This window comes from Crinia signifera, chromosome 1 (genome assembly GCF_055691185.1).
Source record: "Crinia signifera chromosome 1, ASM5569118v1, whole genome shotgun sequence".
Taxonomy (NCBI): Eukaryota; Metazoa; Chordata; class Amphibia; order Anura; family Myobatrachidae; genus Crinia; species Crinia signifera.
The window spans coordinates 317,541,375-317,559,567 of NC_139217.1; the positions used below are offsets into that span (position 1 = coordinate 317,541,375).

The 18,193-nt window shown below is 42.3% G+C and overlaps 1 protein-coding gene across 1 annotated transcript in view; it reads right to left on the reverse strand.

Moving 5' to 3' along the window:
• Positions 1 to 356: 356 nt before the first annotated feature.
• Positions 357 to 18,193, reverse strand: part of HSD17B3 (hydroxysteroid 17-beta dehydrogenase 3) — a 52,438-nt gene continuing 34,601 nt past the window's right edge. Inside the window, exons 9-11 of the mRNA XM_083158343.1 lie at positions 16,943 to 17,008; positions 11,942 to 12,091; positions 357 to 463 (exon numbers count right to left, since the gene is read on the reverse strand). Coding sequence (XP_083014469.1) covers positions 365 to 463; positions 11,942 to 12,091; positions 16,943 to 17,008 — 315 coding nt within the window. The 3' untranslated portion in view covers positions 357 to 364. The remainder of the gene's footprint in view (positions 464 to 11,941; positions 12,092 to 16,942; positions 17,009 to 18,193) is intronic.

Consider the following 18,193-nt stretch of genomic DNA (forward strand, 5'->3'; position numbering starts at 1 on the left):
CTGAAAATGTTTGCATAGAAAGCCTGTAAAAAGTCTAAAATAATATACATAGCTGTGTTTTATATTCCCCTAATAATTAATTAATTAATACATTTAGCAACAAAAACATATAGAAATATAAATATAAATAAAACAGAAATTCTTGAATTTATTTGAAGCTACTGTGCTCAATTTTTCTAAAATAACTGCCTACCTAGTACAGTACATATTAACATAATAGGTGGTATTCAATTGTAAACATTCTAAATTGGCAGGAGATAGTAGGGCCATATTAAGCTCACCACCCCCGGGAATAGCAAGCTAAAATGTTGAAAAACAATTGAATAATGCAAAGTATTCACATACAAAGTATTTCCTCCATGTGTTATTTTGTCTTGAGCTTGCTGTTTAAGACATGCTGGCAGTACTCTTGTACTCTAGTGCTATGGATCACCCACAGTGGAATTTGGTTCATAATGCATCCCTGGAAAATAAAATAAAGAATCATTGTAAAGTAATTCAGTTTGTTGTATTTCTAAGAAAAAGCCCCCGTTAGTTTGCACATATACTGTATAGTATACTAGTTTTGGCACTACTAATTCTTTATTGCTTTGCATTAATAAAAGGCAGCAAACAAAGTTGGTAACAAGTTATATATATATATATATATATATATATATATATATATATATATATACATACACATACATACATACATACATATATATATATATATATATATATATATATATATATACACACACACATATATACAGTATATTTGAAACATAGACAATATCAAGGTATAGGAAAGCATCACCCCTCAATTATATATCTATGCTTCCAGCCTAGGCTCACCTATGGAGTACAAACACATGCAAAAGCTAGAACTAAAGGTCCGATTTGGGCCGAATTCATTGATATATCTGGTGAAATGAGCACAAATTGGAGGTGTTGGACATGTGATCGGATCCGAAGACCATTCATGTGCACATCGCATACTGTCGATCAGCAGTGGCCAACCAGTGGCTCCTGATCCACATGTGGCTCTTTCTGTGATATTGTTGTGATATGTGGCTCCGGGACTTTCAGCCTGCCTCCTCTGACAGATACGCAGCTGTTCAGAGGAGGCTTCACTATCTGGGAGGAGCATGATCCAATCTGCTCCATGCGCATTGCATGAGGAGAGGCAGAGCTCAAGGGGTCCACAGGGAGGAAGCAGTGCAAGCCTGCCAATGGCTTGTGGAAATCATGCCGACTGGTGTGTAGCTGCAAATCGATTCACAACTCACTCACCATCCCAGAACCCAGAACCTACTCTGCCTGTGCGATAGAATCAGGCTGATTGAGCTGAAATCAGAGAACCTACATGAAAACGCTTCTGCACACCTGTTTTTCCCATCATTGCCAGGTAAGGGCACGGTGACACCCACAAGTGCCGGTTTCCGGTCAGTAAACCTGCGAATGGCCAGCAATCAGAAAAAAACGCTGGATTTTGGGTTGAATCGCTAGGATCCATATGCATGTGCAGTTGTTTGAAAATCGGCCACTGTGCAAATTCGCACAGCAGCTATCAGGTAAGAATAACCCCCTATGAGGTTCTAGATATTTTTTTAAGTATTTTATATGAATCTGGCTTCTAAAATGTATTTTATGTGGACCTGATTCTTTCAGTATATTTGATGTGAGGGTGCTTGCACAAAAATAGTACACGACCTTGTACCAGCTAGTATCATTTTTGTGGCCGCACATCATATCGGCTCTTTAGCTTAACTACAGATATTTGTAGGCTTTTTGCCTCAGACTAGTTGGCCACCCCTGCTGTAGATCATACGTGCAGCTCGTATGATATATCGGAATCGGGTGCATCAGTGTACTGTACATGGCAGGTGCTTTTTAGCTCCTGTGATGAGAAATCAGGTCCGATTTGTCCATTGGACAAGTCGGACCTGTGTATATGGGGGCCTTAAGAGGTACACCACAATCCCTTCCTAACAGACTTTATGGATATTGGAACAAGAAGACACTGCTTCAGAAAGTGAGTAATTACTGACTAATTAACCCCTTCCTGACAGAGCTAGTTTTTGCGTTCCTGACAGAGCCATTTTTTTCAAATCTGACATGTCTCACTTAAGTGGGGATAACTTTTTTTTGCTTTTACTTATCCCAGTGATTTTGAGATTGTTTTTTCGTGACACATTGTACTTCAAATTAGTGGTAAATTTGGGTCGATACAGTCTGTGTTTTTTTGTGAAAAATACCAAAATGTCGTGAAAAAATGGAAAATTTAGCGATTTGCAAAATGTTAAATTTTCTGCTTGTGAGACAAATAATCTTACCACTCAAAATAGTTAATAACTAACATAGACCATATGTCTACTTTATGTTTCCATCATTATTTCAACTTCCTTTTAATTTTTTTGGACACTAGGAGGCTTACAATATGAATAGCAAATTCTCAAATTTTCAAGAAAATTTCAAACACTGATTTTTTTAGGGACCAGTTCAGTTCTGATGTGACTTTGAGGGACTTGTATGTGAGACACCCCCATAAATGATGCCATTTCAAAAACTGCACCCCTCACAGTATTCAAAACAGCATTTTGGAAGTTTGTTAACCCTTTAGGTGTTTCACAGGAATTAAAACAAAGTGTAGGTGAAATTTCAAAATTTCATTTTTTTTGCAGATTTGCAATTTTAATACATTTTTCTAAGGAACACAGTACATTTTACTAGAGAAATGTGACTAAAAATTGATTCCCCCAAATCTTTTGTTTTCATAAATATCCTATATGTGGCCATAGTGTGCACGTTGACCAAACCACAGGCTTCATAATAGAAGGAGCACCTACTTGATTTTGGAGCCTCCTTTTTATGAGATTATTTTTTAGGCACCATGTAGGTTTCTAGGCACCATAAGATGCTAAAATTTAGGAACCCCCCCACAAGTGACCCCATTTTGCAAACTACACCCCTCAGGGAATTCATCTAGGGGTATAGTGTACATTTCAAACCCCCAGGGGTTTCACCAATTGTGGTCCAACTGGGCAGTGAAAATGAAAAATTAAATTTTTTACACAAAAATGCAGTTCTGGCTCAAAATTTTTCATTTTCACAAGGAATGAAGGAGACAAAGCCCCCCAAAATCTGTGCCCCAATTTCTACCGAGTACGGCAATGCCTCACATGTGACCAAAAAATACCAGTTGGGTGCATGGCAGGACTCAGAAGGGAAGGAGTGATTTTTGGATTTTGCAGCTCAGATTCTGGTGGAATTTTGGTGGGTGCTATGTCGCATTAGCAAGACCCCCCAAGCACCAATACAGTGGAACCCCCCCACAAGTGACCCCATTTTGCAAACTACACCCCTCAGGGAATTCATCTAGGGGTATAGTGTACATTTTAAACCCCCAGGGGTTTCACCAATTTTGATACAAGTGGGCAGTGAAAATGAAAAATTACATTTTTTTACACAAAAATGCAGTTCTGGCTCAAAATTTTTCATTTTCAGAAGGTATGAAGGAGAAAAAGCACTCCAAAATCTGTGCCCCAATTTCTCCCGAGTACGGCAATGCCTCACATGTGACCAAAAAGTACCAGTTGGGTGCATGGCAGGACTCAGAAGGGAAGGAGTGATTTTTGGATTTTGCAGCACAGATTTTGGTGGAATGAATGGTGGGTGCTATGTTGCACCAAGACAGTGGAACCCCCCCACAAGTCACCCCATTTTGCAAACTACACCCCTCAGGGAATTCATCTAGGGGTATAGTGTACATTTCAAACCCCCAGGGGTTTCACCAATTTTGATACAAGTGGGCAGTGAACATGAAAAATTACATTTTTTTACACAAAAATGCAGTTCTGGCTCAATATTTTTCATTTTCACAAGGAATGAAGGAGAAAAAGCACCCCAAAATCTGTGCCCCAATTTCTCCCGAGTACGGCAACGCCTCACATGTGACCAAAAAATACCAGTTGGGTGCATGACAGGACTCAGAAGGGAAGGAGTGATTTTTGGATTTTGCAGCTCAGATTCTGGTGGAATTTTGGTGGGTGCTATGTCGCATTAGCAAGACCCCCCAAGCACCAATACAGTGGAACCCCCCACAAGTGACCCCATTTTGCAAACTACACCCCTCAGGGAATTCATCTAGGGGTATAGTGTACATTTCAAACCCCCAGGGGTTTCACCAATTTTGATACAAGTGGGCAGTGAACATGAAAAATTACATTTTTTTACACAAAAATGCAGTTCTGGCTCAAAATTTTTCATTTTCACAAGGAATGAAGGAGAAAAAGCACCCCAAAATCTGTGCCCCAATTTCTCCCGAGTACGGCAATGCCTCACATGTGACCAAAAAATACCAGTTGGGTGCATGGCAGGACTCAGAAGGGAAGGAGTAATTTTTGGATTTTGCAGCTCAGATTCTGGTGGAATTTTGGTGGGTGCTATGTCGCATTAGCAAGACCCCCCAAGCACCAAGACAGTGGAACCCCCCCACAAGTGACCCCATTTTGCAAACTACACCCCTCAGGGAATTCATCTAGGGGTATAGTGTACATTTCAAACCCCCAGGGGTTTCACCAATTTTGATACAAGTGGGCAGTGAAAATGAAAAATTACATTTTTTTACACAAAAATGCAGTTCTGGCTCAAAATTTTTCATTTTCAGAAGGTATGAAGGAGAAAAAGCACCCCAAAATCTGTGCCCCAATTTCTCCCGAGTACGGCAATGCCTCACATGTGACCAAAAAGTACCAGTTGGGTGCATGGCAGGACTCAGAAGGGAAGGAGTGATTTTTGGATTTTGCAGCACAGATTTTGGTGGAATGAATGGTGGGTGCTATGTTGCACCAATACAGTGGAACCCCCCCACAAGTGACCCCATTTTGCAAACTACACACCTCAGGGAATTCATCTAGGGGTATAGTGTACATTTCAAACCCCCAGGGGTTTCACCAATTTTGATACAAGTGGGCAGTGAACATGAAAAATTACATTTTTTTACACAAAAATGCAGTTCTGGCTCAATATTTTTCATTTTCACAAGGAATGAAGGAGAAAAAGCACCCCAAAATCTGTGCCCCAATTTCTCCCGAGTACGGCAATGCCTCACATGTGACCAAAAAATACCAGTTGGGTGCATGGCAGGACTCAGAAGGGAAGGAGTGATTTTTGGATTTTGCAGCTCAGATTCTGGTGGTATTTTGGTGGGTGCTATGTCGCATTAGCAAGACCCCCCAAGCACCAATACAGTGGAACCCCCCCACAAGTGACCCCATTTTGCAAACTACACCCCTCAGGGAATTCATCTAGGGGTATAGTGTACATTTCAAACCCCCAGGGGTTTCACCAATTTTGATACAAGTGGGCAGTGAACATGAAAAATTACATTTTTTTACACAAAAATGCAGTTCTGGCTCAAAATTTTTCATTTTCACAAGGAATGAAGGAGAAAAAGCACCCCAAAATCTGTGCCCCAATTTCTCCCGAGTACGGCAATGCCTCACATGTGACCAAAAAATACCAGTTGGGTGCATGGCAGGACTCAGAAGGGAAGGAGTGATTTTTGGATTTTACAGCTCAGATTCTGGTGGAATTTTGGTGGGTGCTATGTCGCATTAGCAAGACCCCCCAAGCACCAAGACAGTGGAACCCCCCCACAAGTGACCCCATTTTGCAAACTACACCCCTCAGGGAATTCATCTAGGGGTATAGTGTACATTTCAAACCCCCAGGGGTTTCACCAATTTTGATACAAGTGGGCAGTGAACATGAAAAATTACATTTTTTTACACAAAAATGCAGTTCTGGCTCAAAATTTTTAATTTTCACAAGGTATGAAGGAGACAAAGCACCCCAAAATATGTGCCCCAATTTCTCCCAAGTACGGCAATGCCTCACATGTGACCAAAAAGTACCAGTTGGGTGCATGGCAGGACTCAGAAGGGAAGGAGTGATTTTTGGATTTTGCAGCACAGATTTTGGTGGAATGAATGGTGGGTGCTATGTTGCACCAATACAGTGGAACCCCCCCACAAGTCACCCCATTTTGCAAAGTACACCCCTCAGGGAATTCATCTAGGGGTATAGTGTACATTTCAAACCCCCAGGGGTTTCACCAATTTTGATACAAGTGGGCAGTGAAAATGAAAAATTACATTTTTTTACACAAAAATGCAGTTCTGGCTCAAAATTTTTCATTTTCAGAAGGTATGAAGGAGACAAAGCACCCCAAAATCTGTGCCCCAATTTCTCCCGAGTACGGCAATGCCTCATGTGTGACCAAAAAGTGGCAGGACTCAGAAGGGAAGGAGTGATATTTGGATTTTGCAGCACAAATTCTGGTGGAATGATGGTGGGTGCTATGTCGCATTAGCAAGACCCCCAAAGCACCAATACAGTGGAACCCCCCCACAAGTGACCCCATTTTGCAAACTACACCCCTCAGGGAATTCATCTAGGGGTATAGTGTACATTTCAAACCCCCAGGGGTTTCACCAATTTTGATACAAGTGGGCAGTGAACATGAAAAATTACATTTTTTTACACAAAAATGCAGTTCTGGCTCAAAATTTTTAATTTTCACAAGGTATGAAGGAGACAAAGCACCCCAAAATATGTGCCCCAATTTCTCCCAAGTACGGCAATGCCTCACATGTGACAAAAAAGTACCAGTTGGGTGCATGGCAGGACTCAGAAGGGAAGGAGTGATTTTTGGATTTTGCAGCACAGATTTTGGTGGAATGAATGGTGGGTGCTATGTTGCACCAATACAGTGGAACCCCCCCACAAGTCACCCCATTTTGCAAACTACACCCCTCAGGGAATTCATCTAGGGGTATAGTGTACATTTCAAACCCCCAGGGGTTTCACCAATTTTGATACAAGTGGGCAGTGAACATGAAAAATTACATTTTTTTACACAAAAATGCAGTTCTGGCTCAAAATTTTTCATTTTCACAAGGAATGAAGGAGAAAAAGCACCCCAAAATCTGTGCCCCAATTTCTCCCAAGTACGGCAATGCCTCACATGTGACCAAAAAATACCAGTTGGGTGCATGGCAGGACTCAGAAGGGAAGGAGTGATTTTTGGATTTTGCGGCTCAGATTCTGGTGGAATGAATGGTGGGTGCTATGTGGCATTAGCAAGACCCCCGAAGCACGGTGAAATTATGAACCTAATATTCCATAGATGTGTGGTATATTTTAAAACACTCCTTTATACATAGGCCGGGTTTGTCGGGGCAAGTGTCACACTGGAAAATAGTTTGCTTTCTTATTCCCTTTTTATAGCAAACTTTGCACCTTTTTTGTGTCCTGCCCTTTTTTCCAGTGGAGGGGATTTCATCAGGAAAATGCTGCCCTGGTACAATACGGGGACCAGTACTAGAAGTACTGGGGCCCTCTGCCTGCTGGTTCCCAAATATTAGGCCCTTTATGACTTCCTCTTGAAAGTGCATAAATGTCCCCCTCTGGCCGGTAGAACGGAATAGCACGTAAGCGTTATACAGTGCCATCTGGATGATATACACGGCCACCTTCTTGTACCAGATTTTTGTTTTCCGCAGGGCACTGTACGGCTTCAGTACCTGATCTGAAAGATCCACTCCGCCCATGTACCTATTGTAATCCAGGATACAATTAGGTTTGGAGGTGTGGGTACTGGTACCTCGTACAGGGATGGAGGTGGTACTGTCTCCGTGAATTGTTGTCAGTATAAGGACATCCCTCTTGTCCTTATATTTGACCAACAACATATTTTCGTTGCATATTCCCCTGCTTTCACCCCTTCTCATTACTTGGGCAATGTGCGTTTTTGGGAGGCCTCTTTGGTTCTTGCGCACAGTACCGCAAGCTGCTGTACCTCTTGAACCAAGGGCCTTAAACAGGGGGATGCTGGTGTAAAAGTTATCCACATAGAGGTGATAACCTTTATCCAGGAAGGGGTGCACTAAATCCCAGACAATTTTCCCACTAACACCTACGAGGGAGGGGGGGCATTCTGGCGGTTCAATTCTTGAATCCTTCCCTTCATAAACCCTAAACCTGTGGGTGTACCCTGAGGTGCTTTCACACAGTTTATACATTTTTATGCCATACCTTGCCCTCTTACTGGGAAGGTACTGGCGGAATTTAACCCTTCCTTTAAAATGTATAAGGGATTTGTCGATACAAATAAATTTTTCAGGGATGTACACCTCTTCAAATTTGGCACTGAAATGATCAATGACCGGCCTGACTTTGAATAGCCGGTCAAAGGTGGGATCATCTCTGGGTGGGCACTGTGCATTATCGGTGTAATGTATAAATTTAAGAATTGTCTCAAATCGAGTCCGGGTCATGGCCATACGGTAAAATGGAGTACTGTACAGAACATCTGTACTCCAATATTGCCTAATTTCTGGCTTTTTTACTATGCCCATATGAAACACCAGACCCCAAAACGTCATCATCTCTACTGCATCTACAGGGGTCCACCTAGCAAATGATGACGTGGGGTTTTGAGCAATAAACTGCTGGGCATATAAATTAGTTTGGTCCACCATTAAATTTATAAAATCATCAGAGAAAAATAATTTGAAAAAGTCAATTTCTCTGAGACCTGTGGAATCAAATTGGATTCCTGGCATGGCCAAAAACTCAGGAACCTGGGGCTCAAAATTGTCTGGTGGTGGGGTCCATACGAGATCAATTATTGGGGGGGGGTCTCAGCTGCTCTACGGGGGCGTCTTTGAGGGGGTCCCTCATCACCAGAGGAGGAAGAGGAGCTTAAGGCAAATCCTTCAAATTCCCCGCTTGCATCACTGGCTGTGTCAGAGTCAGAAGCAAGCATGGCATATGCCTCCTCCACTGAATACATTCTCCTGGATGACTGGGAGGACATTTGGGAGGACATTTGGGAGGACATTTGGGAGGACATTTTTATTTTTGTGTTACTGGTAGTGAAATGTTTCAACACGTGTATAGTGTAGGGGGGGTACAAACTTTATTTCAATCCGGGGGGTATGTAGTGTGTAGTATGTATGTAGTGCAGAAAAAAAAAAAATACTTTATACCAATAAAAAAAAAAAAAAATGAAGGGGTTAAAAATAAAAAATTTAAGGGGTTAAAAAAAAAAAAAAAAGGTCCTGCGCCAAAAATTGAGCACAGATGTTGGTCAGTAACGTCTGTCACTGAACAGCGCTCAAAGGCAACAGGAATTTGATCAAAAAAAAAAAAAAAATAGATCAACCCTGTGCCGAAAAAGATGATCAGTGATGTACGTCACTGATCAGCGCACAGCGGCCACAGGACACCCACAAAATCACAGTGTGTGTAAAAAAAAAATTAAAAAAAGACCCCACAGCACACACACAAAAAAAAAAGGTGATCAGTGATGCGACACTGATTACCAGTGAGGTGCAGCAGGTGCACAACCTTTGGTGCAACTGACAGGTATATATATAAAAAAAAAAAACCTCTGTACCCCCAAAAAAGTTGCTGATCACCTCAGATATAGTGATCAGCACAAAAGGCGGGGGCAGCAGACACAAAATTTAGCACTCTCTATCACTCTCTGTCACTATCTCTCTCTATCTCTCTATCTCTCACTATCTATCACTCTATGACACTGCAGCAGCAGCACTGACAGGTATATCTATATATAAAAAAAAACCTGCGCCCCCAAAAAGTTGCTGATCAGTTAATTTATACTGATCAGCACAAAAGGAGGGGGCAGCAGTCAGTTATATAAAAAATATATAGCACAATCTGTCACTATCTCTCTCTATCTCTCTCTCTCTATCTCTCTCTATCTCTCTATAACTATCACACTGCAGCAGCACAAAATATAGCACTCTGTCACTAGGCCTCTCTATCTATCTCTCTCTCTCTATCTCTCTCTCTCTATCTATAACTATATCACACTGCAGCAGCACAAAATATAGCACTCTCTGACACTATCTCTCTCTCTATCTCTCTCTATCTCTCTCTATCTCTCTCTATCTCTCTCTATCTCTCTCTATCTCTCTCTATCTCTCTATCTCTCTCTATCTCTCTATCTATCTCTCTATCTAGCTAGTACACTGCAGCAGCACAATTTCACAGGAAGGCACAAGTAGCAACAGGATCCAGGAAGCAGTGATGAAGCAGCGATCAGGTAAGTATGGAGCAAGTATGGAGCAAGTATGGAGCAAGGTTCTGGTCAGTATGGCGGCAGGGGGGTACGGTGACCGCACTGCACGCTATTCCAGACCGGAATGGCGTCTGCAGTGCAGTCACCGTTAGTTTAAATCCCCCTCCTTGGCTGTGATTGGTCCGTCGGTCCGACGGACCAATCACGGCCTTTGGGGGCGGGCGGGGTGAGGTGGGGTGACACCAGTGTCACCCTTACACCCCGCGGTGATTGGTGCTGTACTTTACAGCACCAATCACCTCTGATCCCGTGTCACCGGCGAACGTTATTCGCCGGTGACACAGGAAAACGCTGTGAATGGCTGTTCACACTGAACAGCCAATCACAGCGATCGCCGACGGGGGGGCGGCATCGCAGCCCCCCCTGGGCATGCACGGACATGTCTGCTGTCAGGGACAGCAGACATGTTGAAACTGTCACCGCGTCTATAGACGCGGTGACAGTTTAAATCCATGACGTACATTTACGCCATGTGTCGGGAAGTGCTTCCCGACCATGACGTAAATGTACGTCAAATGTCGGGAAGGGGTTAAGCTAATTGGAAACTTCCATTTGCTTAATTAGTCTTCAAGGGGATGCCACTGGGATGCCAGAGCAAGCCCCACTAATTATTCCAAACAGTGGCGTAAGTTTGTCCCAGTTGCCCGGAGGCAAGATTAATATTGGTGCCCCCCTCCCCCTCACACACACAACCTTAAATTTTACATTATATATATTTTCTGACATGTGTGATATATATATATATATATATATATATTTAGAGAGAGATAGAAAGAGAGAACACATATTTCATAACTCCATTACAAAAGAGATATTGACAGTTTTCAATTAACTGATTTAAACTTGCAGGGGAGGAGAAGTGCCCCCTTGGGAGCAGGAGCCTGGCGGCAGATGCCTCCATTGCCTCCCAGAGTTCTGCCTCTGATTCCAAACAGAAAACTTTTTAGAAAAATTCCGATTGTTGGTCTCTGAGGGGCTAATTTCTTAAAATTAATTTTTACCAAAATAATGTGGTGAAAGGTGTTTTCACACCCTTTTTGCATTATATTAGTATCACCTGAATGCGTTAAAGGGCTTTTGGAGCAGTTTTTGTGAAACGTAGTGATGTCCTGGCTTCAGCATATACGGATTAATCAAAATAAGGTACTGTACTAATATAAACACCTGTGCTCAAGCAGGGATATGAAATCCCATCATTTGATTTTGCAAGTGCTCGCAGATCTAAGAAACCTCTCAGGTTTCTTAGATCTGCGGCTTCCCTGTACGGGAAGAGGGCGGGCAGCTGACATCTGCTGACGTTAGTGCCCACCCCCGCATCAAGGCCGCATTAGCATGAGAACGCCCAGTGTTTTCATGGGAACGCCCATGAAATGCTGGGCATTTCCATGGGCGCTTCTCCTGCCCGCCGCCCCACCTGCACTGCTAAGTGTGAACGGGCTGACGAATAACCAATTGCTACCCGTCACTCTCCTGTGCGAATGCACAGGTGAGTGAAGGAATCAGAATGAGGGCCTATAAATGTACTTTGAGGATGAAGGTTGGAAAGTATATAATGCGATCAAAGGACTGAAATACTGTAGGCATGGTTTATGAGGAAAAATGTTGAGAGTATTTAACAAAAGCTTTCTAGGAACAGTATATGGACATGCAGTACAATGCAAGGGAAATACACCGTCCCCTATCTTTAGTAAACACTTGACTGGTTATTATCAGCTATGTCAATTGTATAATAGCTACTGACTGCAAATCAAATGATCAGCATGCACAATTTTAAAGTCAATTTACCAAAACTGCATGTGCCGTACAGCCATATGTCTCATTTCCTTGTGTAACGTGGTTTAGCGACTCTCTTACAAAGTCTCTTGACGATTTTGTTATGATATTTGTTGATGGATTATGTATCATTGGTGTTGAAACACCATAAGGTGTAACAGCCTGGGTAAGAATACATATACAGTTTAAATACAAAAATGGCATTGACAATATTTCCAAAAGACTATATAGTATTTGAAAAGGGTATTCTCCTACTGGTGACTACAGATAAGATAATATCATGCTTTACTTCCTAAATTAATGTGGGTTATTGGTCTTAAATTCTATTATCAACTCTTGAATTTGGTTTGAAATGGAAAATCAATAAGTATTGTAATAGAAACACAGACTCATTGATATTTCTTGCTATGTAACTACATTACAAAGACAATATTACTATGTGGGGGAAAGTTACTAAGATCGATTGGGTACGAACTCACCAATTCTTACCCATTTGATCCTACCAGCCAACAACTTTACAAAGAGACAAATCTGGGCGAGTCGCCATTTTTATGAATGATAAGCTCAGCTGAATTTGACTGAACGAATGAATAGACCATCGATAGAACTCGGCACCAAAAATGGCCAAAGAGTTCTATCAATTTATCTAATTTACAATCATTTGTATGTGAATTCAGCTCAAAATGTGAATGGAAAATAGACCATCTTTTACATTTGTATTTGATGAAGCATACACAAAGGCGACCCCACTTGACTTTGTGGTCAGGCCGATTTGCTAGTTCCCACCATAGACGTCCATGTTAAACTCTAAATATGGACATCTATGGTGAGAACCGGCCATGGACGCACATGTTATATTCTTAACTTGCACATCTATAGAGGAGCGCACAGCCTATCAGGTGCTGGAGCTTGCTCCTGGTAAGTTGAATGAAGTCCCAATGACTGACATCAGTGGGATTCCACTTATTCTCATGGAGGAGCTGCATTTGTAAACATGCAGCTCCTCAGGTCCACTGGTTGGGGTACTTGGCATGTTTTTATTTTAACCCCTTTGGTGCCTATACTGGATGAGGTGAGTATAATTTTTTTACAGGTCTACAATGGATTTGTATAAAAAAGTGGACCGAACCTAAGGGGTCAAGATAGGTTAGTATGTAGGTATGATGTATCCATGTAGGTAAATAAAGTTATACTTTATTCAGTGTGTATGTTTTTATTTGAGTATTGGTCCTGCAGTGGGACTTCAAGTTCCAGCCAGTTCTGAGTACCAAGAAACCCCCACAGGAGTCTAAAGGCCCAAGCCTGAAAGCTGAGGGTCCCCTCTTTCCATGGGTACAAGAATTTTAAAAATTGGCCCTTGGGAACCAGAGATATCTGACTTCAAAGCAGTGGTCCCCATCCAAGCCTGTTAATTGCTCTTCCCAGTCAGATATTTCAGGTTCTGTCTGACTGAGAGTTTTTCTGAGGGTATATTCCAAAAGCTGAGACTCTCCCCCTTTGATGGACACTAGTAGCTTGTCTCTACTATTCCCAGAACCAGAGATATCAGCCTTCCAGCAGCTGGTTACTGCCCAGCTCCACACACCTGGTATGTAGTTTTATATTCTCGTTGGCAGATTGCTCTGCCTGCTGGACTCTGATTCCCTAGTCCCCAATACCATTTGGTAGTTGGGATTCTCTAATTTTTAATTCCAGTAAAATCTAAGAAATCTATTTCTGGGAACTGGAGATATCTGCAGTCAAGCAAGCTGTCCTCCCACCAGAAAATTATGAATAATTAGCCCACTCCACTATACACCCCATCTCTGCATATTAAATATCCTCTGGGTCTACCAACCTGGAAGTTATGTATCACAGCCCCTTCATTCAGCCCAATGCCCCCTTCTCCCACCCCATCTCCCACCATCTGTGCAGTAAAGGGGTAATTAGTGGAAATTACTGATCCATGCCTCACATGCTGAGCAGTTGATATAATACCCCCTACCACCTGCGGGACATCAAAGCTTCCCCCACCCCTACCACTGGAGGATCGGTAGGGGCCCCAATACATTGCTATGCCCAAGGGTCTACACTGCTGTTGACGCCCCTGTATGTATATATATATATATATATATATATATATATGTGTGTGTGTGTGTACTTTAACTGACCCGGCATATACTGGGTGACCTAAGTGTTCATCTCCGTGCTTTGCTCCGCCCCTCTGGAAACCCCCTTCTGAAAATCCTGCGTTTGCCACTGCCAGCGGGCAATTTAATGCCGCACATGCAGAGACCTGTGGTTCTCCAAGTCCCTGCATGTGGGGAAGGCTCGCTGGGACTTGTTGTTCCACAGCAGAACCTTATGCCGGTGCTGTTTTTTTTAAATACAAGGGACCCTAACATTTCCCCCCTGTATTTTGGAATCAGGACTGTCTTAAAGAGCATTTGAATAATTTTTTTTTATTTATAACATGCTTAAATACTTGAGAGGCAATATGTAGATGCATGTGGTCTAGGTTCTAGTATATCATCCATGCTTCAATGCTGGTTATTGTCATGTAACTCTGGTTATGGCTCATGTGAAAAAAAATATTTGAGTCCATTTACCTGGAAATCCAATCCAGGTAAATTGCAGGACTGGTCCTGGGAAGGACCTGGGTAAAGGAGCAGTGTGAACAGGTAACCAAGGTCATGCAACATGGGTCCTTTCACAACATAGGGAGAACCGCATTCCCAGCGCTTGGATATGATGATATCCCATGTAAATGACGCCGACCTGGGAATAAACCATGTTGGAGCTGTGGTCAGACCAGGTCTTTATTGTTTTATTGGTACTTGTTTCCTAGCACGGCATCCACAGATATACCGTACAGATATCGCATCACATTGCATGCCGCGTTATAGTGACATGCGATGCGTGCAAAACGATTTCAGTACCATTCATGTTCCCGCTCACTGACATTCCCGCCCCCTGTTGGATTCTGTCAGAAATTACTCTGAGGTGATTTTCTGTGACTACTGGAAGCATCACTCAGAGCTCCTGCTGTTGTATTAATATACGCTATTAAATTGGTATTAAATATTGATATGGCAGCATCATTGGATATCTTCACCTTGCCTCAGTCCGAGGAGGAGGCGATTAAGTTCTTTCAGGACCATGGACTTCTCCCAGTCGCCGCGAATTGTGCAAATGGCCACACGATGCGCCTTGCCGTTAAGGAGGCGATGTGGCGGTGCCACGTGAAGACATGCCGACTTAAGGTCAGTTTGCGAGCGGCACAATGGTTCCCTGGCTGTCGGTTAGCGTTTCTCACACTGGCACGGTTCCTGTACTCGTAGGCACAGGAGATGACGTCTGTGTAGTATTGTGCGCAGCAGCTCCACATCTCCAAGAAGACCACAGTGCTGTACAACCGCTGGGTCAGGGAGGCATGTGCCCCAGATGTAATGGCGCAGCCACAGCGGCGCATTGGTGGGCCAAGGATGATCGTGGAATGCGATGAGACATTGTTTGTCAAAAGAAAGAATAATGCCGGAAGAATTTTACCACAACAGTGGATCTGCCGGGAAACTGGACAATGTTTTCTGGAAAAGGTGGCCACCTGGGATGTAGCCACATTGATGAACTGCATCATGCAGAATGTAGAGGCAGGCACAAATAGGTACACTGACTGCTGGAGGGCATATAACTCTGAACAATTAGAACAGGTTGGCTACCACCATTTCACTGTTAATCACAGATATAACTTTATTGATCCAGCAACAGGTGTTCACACACAAACTGTGGAGATGTTGTGGGGCCAATTGTAATGGCGCAACAAGCGCCAAAGAGGAACAGCCAGTTATCAGCTTGAATCTTACCTCATAGAATTAGTGTGGCGAAAGACACTGGGCACTGAGGATCCTTTCAAAAGGATTCTGGAAGCACTTAAACTGCTCCCAAAGGACGAATAAATTTGTGTGAATGTTTTCTTAATGTTATATTTTCTTGTTGTAATCAATTATCAATCAGTCTTGTAATCGATTTTATTAATTATTTATGATTATTTAATAATAATTTAATTATTTAAGTAAATATCAGTTGAACACATGTTGTCATTATTTTGTCAGTTATATGATAATGCAGGTGTGAAATTGTTCCTAAAACACCTCCACTATCCATGCCACCCCAAAGCGTGGCGAGCGGCGGTGGAACGCGTCCTCCGACCTTTTCATACCCCCATAATCCACGTTATCGTGGAGTTGACTTTAGATAGTGAGCCCGAAACGTGGCGAGCGGACGCGGGTTACTTTACATGTATTCTGCTTTCACTCGCCATGCTTCGGGCTCGGTGGCTCACTGCGCTCGCCACACTATCTAAAATCAACTCCACACCTACATGGATAGTGGGGGTATGAAAAGGTCATATGACGTGTTCCGCCGCCCCTTGCGGGGCCCGCTCCCCACGCTTCGGGGTGGCGAGGATAATGGGGGTGACAAAATAAAATACCACATGCTATACAATGCACAAATCACATCTCATTGCATCACAAGACATAGTAAGCACCCATCACATCTCATGGCATGGGTGCTTATAAAATCAAATATCGTATTGCATCGCATATGGTGCCATACGATATTTAATTGTATAAGCACTCCTGGGCACTTAACATGAACATCGCATTGCACAGCACTATACATGGTACGCGATGCGATTTCTCTACGCAGAATAGCCCACTAAGCAATTTGCTTAGTGGCCGCCGTTCTAGGAAACAAGTACCATTTTATTTGATCTTTTAAACAAGAACTGTAGCTTGCAGCATCTATACTTTTATATAATATAAACATAATTTATAATGAAATGTAATTCATAATTTGATATCTATTGATAGTGTCTTTAAAGGAAGCTAATCTGAGCTATTGTGGGGAAAAGAGTGACATTAGATATACCAAATTACAGAACACAGAAATCATTTTATAATAAAATTATATAAAATAAGTATGATTAGAAATACAGTGTGTCTACTACAGATCACATATAACATTTTATACCTGGATAATAATTCCTTTTGATTTGTACTCAGCTTGGAGGGCTTTGGAAAAAGTTGTAACAAATGCCTATGAAAAGAAAGCCAAAAATTAAGAATCAACACAACACTAAAAAAGGAGGTGATGCTATGAAGGTGTATGCCCTTTAAAGGGCAGGAAAGACCATGCCAGCTACATAAGAATGTATGAACACATTAATTAAACTGATGTAATTTAAAGTATGTACAATTTATATATATATTGGTTTCTGGATGGAAGGAATAATGATTTCACATAAAAGTTCTGCTGAAATTCCACATAATGTTTTCAAAAATAACAATAACAGTTTACCAATATGGCCTATATGCTGAAATTCATGGTAAACATTGTTTTATGCAACACTTTTAAAAAGGTTACTATTCACAAAATATCTAAAATGCCTTAAAGGAAACTTTTCCTCAAAACTGAAAATGAATTTTCAAGCTCAATATTTATAGCAATGGTAGAAATGTACAGTACGGGAAAGGGGTTGGCACAAGCTTAAATGGGCACCAGTGAAAAATTGGTAGGTTCAAACAATTAGATATAACCAAGATAAGCACCGCTCCTCTTAGCAGGGCTGCCACTAGGAATTTTGGGGCCCAGGACTGATTTCCAGTCCGGGCCCCCCTACCCCTCGAGCTGTCAGTGCGGTCCCCACTCAGCAGGTCCTGAAGCACATGCTTTTTCAATGCAGGATGTCAGCCAATTAAAATGCAGCACCGGCTGGTGAGCCAATCAGAGCTTGTGTACTGGCAGCCGCTCTGATTTGCCAATGGTACACAAGCTCTGATTGGCTCAAAAGCCGGTGCAGAATTTTAATTGGCCACCAGCATCCTCCATTGAAATAGCCTGTGCTTCCGGACATGCTGAGTGAAGACTGAGCGCAGAGCAGCCAGCATACAGCGGAGGGTTGCTGTGGGCAAAATGAGCTGTCCTGGGCCCTTCCAGAGGCCAGGGCCCGGGACAGCTGTACCCACAGCACCCCCCTATTGGCGGCCCTGCCTCTTAGTAATTGTTGGCGGTATTTGGTTGGTGGTGCTCCCAAAGATGTTCAGTAATATAACTGAAGAGAGAAGGTCACAGAGATGACCAAAACGGAACATACAGTACAATAGGTTTTTTGGGGCACGCTTTGTAAATATATAAATGTCGAGTTGATTATTTAAAATGTAACTTTTATTAATATATATAAAGCTAAAAAAAGACGTAAAGAAGTAAATAACAAACTTAAGA